The sequence below is a fragment of the Dicentrarchus labrax genome, unplaced genomic scaffold, assembly GCF_905237075.1.
Source record: "Dicentrarchus labrax unplaced genomic scaffold, dlabrax2021, whole genome shotgun sequence".
Taxonomy (NCBI): Eukaryota; Metazoa; Chordata; class Actinopteri; family Moronidae; genus Dicentrarchus; species Dicentrarchus labrax.
This window is the reverse complement of record NW_026136808.1, coordinates 64,651-67,919: the sequence shown is the minus strand read 5'-3', so window position 1 is coordinate 67,919 and position 3,269 is coordinate 64,651. Positions and strand designations below refer to the sequence as shown.

Here is a 3,269-nt window from a genome sequence, read left to right as displayed (position 1 = left end):
GGTGGGGTTCGGTGTTCATAGTGACCTGACCTACAAGACCCTGTACGAGTCGACGGACCGTGAGCGGGCAAGGCAAGTTGTTTGTTTGTTTGTGTGTGTGTGTGTGTGTGTGTGTGTGTGTGTGTGTGTGTGTGTGTGTGTGTGTGTGTGTGTGTGTCTGTGTGTGTATCTGTGTGTCTGTGTCTGTGTGTGTCTGTGTGTGTATCTGTGTCTGTGTGTGTATGTCTGTGTGTGTGCGTGACTTTTTTACCCATTGCATTTCTGTTCTCTTTTTTAGCTATGTACAGTTTGTGAGGCAGGCGGCACCCACAGCCAAAGCGTCCAGGTTGGTGGACTTAAAAAAATATGTGCAGGCCCGGGATGCAGAGAAGGCAGCCCTGGCAGCACAACCACCACAACCACCCCTGGACGCTGTTGGTCCCCAGGATGGACCCTCGGATGCTGACCTGCTCGCTGCCGCCATGGAGGTCGACCCGTGCAGGGATGCCCCATCAGCCGTGCCCCCCTTCTCTCTCTCCCAGCCACCGGAACGTCCCCTTCAGGACAACACCTGTGGGGAGAGGTCAGGCCCCGGCGCACAGGTATGCTCAGTGATGACATATCGTGTTGTAGTGTGTGTGTGTCTGTGTTCAGTACACTAACGGTCTGACACTGCTGTGTGTTTCAGCTGCTACCACGTGGCTGGAGGCTGACGCTCCCCGAAGAGCAGCACGACTGGGTGGGCCGGGCACTGTTCAGGAGGGCACCCAACGGGCAGGGTGTCCTCACATCTGAACTCCGCCTGTGGTGGCACCCACCAAGGTGCCCGGCCCCTCTACACCCAGCCACCCGCCACAGCCCACCCCTTTTTCCAGAGTCCCTTTTTCCTGTGGGTGCCCTACAGGATGTGGGCGTACCACCTCCGCTGCCCCATCGTCGCCTGTGGGGGCAAGCTTGCGGGAGCTGGCCTATACAAGACGGTGAGGAGGGTCTTGGACAGGAGCTGCTGGTACTTCATGGGCACGGAGTACCTGGAATGCAGCTCCTGTCACAAGAAGATGCCGGGATGGTCGCAGGACATCTTGGGACAGCTGGACATGGCCCATCGTGAGCAGTTTCCAGCAGTTCTCACGTACAAGTAAGTAATGTAAACAGTAACAGCAACAGTAATGTATTTCTGTGGTTTTCTCCAGTAACCTCTGATCACCTCTTTCCCCTCCCAGGTTGTCCTGCGACAGAGCTGTGATCGGGCTCATGAAGGAGCGCACTTTGGGCAACAGTGCGTCTCGCCTCCGTGCCTCTCTGGTGGAGCAGCACACCAGAGAGTGGATGGCGCGGTCGATGCTGTACCTTTCCGTGCTCCGCAAGCTTCGGGTACCGGGCGCTGCGCCGCTGGCGGCGTCGTCGCTCCCAACCATGCACCCGGTGCCCACAGTGCTCTGGCTCATCAACGTCTACGTCAGGGACGCCTTGACGAGGCTCGACGAGACGAGAGCCAGAGTCACTTCCATCTTTGGTGATCTTTTGAAGATGGACTCCACCAAGAAGGTAGGTTTTGTTATCCACCACAGCGTGCCGTGTACCCAGTGTAATGTTTGTTTTGTCATGTGTCTGAATGTTGTTGTGTTGCTGTGTCACACAGATCACCAAAAAGCTTGCGGGCGGTGCTGCCGGGACGGCCGCCTGGGTCACCAACGTCGGCAATGAGTACGGGCAGGTGCTCATGTCCGTCCTCACCGCAGCTGAGGGGGGCGGACTTGTCGACATGGCATGGTACCGCGAAGCCGGGAAGGCCCCTCCAAGGGTCCTGTACGTGGACCGGGACTGCTGTGCCACCGTGGGACAGTGTCAAACGTCCAAGCTGTTCCACGAGTGGCACGAGCTGGTCGTCAGGCTCGACGTGTGGCACCTCATGCGGCGTTTCGCCAGAGGGGTGACCACCGACAGCCACCAGCTCTACGGCCTCTTCATGGCGAGGCTCTCCTTCCCCATTTTTGAGTGGGACGCCGAAGACGTGTCCCGCCTGAGAGGAGCCAAGCAGTCCGAGGAGGGGAGGGACGCCCAGGAGGTCAAGCTGTCCGCCAAGGAGCTCGCCCGTCACTGCCGGCGCCGCACCAGGGGTGCAGTGGAGACGGAGCGGCTGGTCCAAGAGGTGCTGGACACCTTCTGGCACGTGACGGACAGCATGGGCGTCCCTTTGATCGACCGCGCCCGAATGGAGGAGATCTGGAGCACGCTGCGCCGACACCTCGACTGAATCCAGGACCCTGCGGGAGTGGACCTCTACACCAAGACGGGAGAGCTCACCAAAGGCGGGGTGAGGCTCCCCGTCTACCGGTGCGGCCGAGGCTCCACTTCCCTGGAATCGTTCCACCTGCACCTGTGCCGCTTCATCCCAGGTAAGTACATGTGTGGTTTACAACACAGACTCAATTATGTATTTGTGTGTTTATTTGTTCTCACACTAACTGTGTTGCTTTGTTTCTGCTTAGGACAATCTGCAAGTGATGTACACTTCCAGGTGTACCTGCTGGAGGGCCTGGTGCGGTGGAACGAGAATCGAGGGAGGACAGAGGTCGGCGCTGCGTTGCTACAGTGCCCAGCTGCAGCACAGCTTCGACCAGCTGACCCAAGAGCTTCTTGGGCTCACGCTGGTCGACACGTACACCATGCCCAGGGAGTACACAGGTAAGTCATAAATCTGTCTGAGGTAACGGTAACGTTTAACACCTGTCTTAGGTGTCTGTCATTTAACATCTGTGTCTCTGTGTGCCCACAGGGGAACTCATTGGGGTGGAGTACCTGTTCTCCCAGACGGGCGCTGTGCTGCAGAAGGACCTGGATGATCCTGACGCTCCAGGAGGGACTGATGAGGACGAAGCCGGGGGGGGTGGGGGGCAGTGATGAAGAGTTCGAGGAGGAGGAACCAGAGGAGATTCGTCTCCTCGAACACCACAGCGCTCTCCTTCAGTCCTCAAACCTCACCCGCGTGGACCAAATGGAGGTGCAGCAGGCTGTGGAGGAGGAGGAGGAGGAGGAGGAGGAGGAGGAGGAGGAGGAGGAGGAGGAGGATGTTATCGGGCCAGGTGGAGGCAGCTACCAGCACGTCGTGGCCCTGGCCCAGGCCCTCGTGGAACTGCGCCACCGCCGCTACGTCACTCCCAGGCAAGCCAGAGAGATCACCGCTCTCTGGCTGAAGTTGAGTGATTGGGACAAGGCAGCGGTCAAATTCCCCCCCCCCCCGTCACCAGGGCCGGCTTGTCCAAGGCCGATTCCGGACCACCCAGCGG

At 59.0% G+C, this 3,269-nt stretch overlaps 1 protein-coding gene across 1 annotated transcript; it reads left to right on the top strand.

Moving 5' to 3' along the window:
• The first annotated feature begins 1,262 nt into the window (after window positions 1–1,262).
• Window positions 1,263–2,662, top strand: LOC127359897 (uncharacterized). Its single transcript, XM_051394217.1, has 2 exons — window positions 1,263–1,527; window positions 1,622–2,662. Exons 1-2 carry the CDS (start codon window positions 1,309–1,311, stop codon window positions 2,234–2,236), a joined length of 834 nt encoding a protein of 277 aa, XP_051250177.1. The 5' UTR covers window positions 1,263–1,308; the 3' UTR covers window positions 2,237–2,662.
• The last annotated feature ends 607 nt before the right edge of the window (window positions 2,663–3,269 follow it).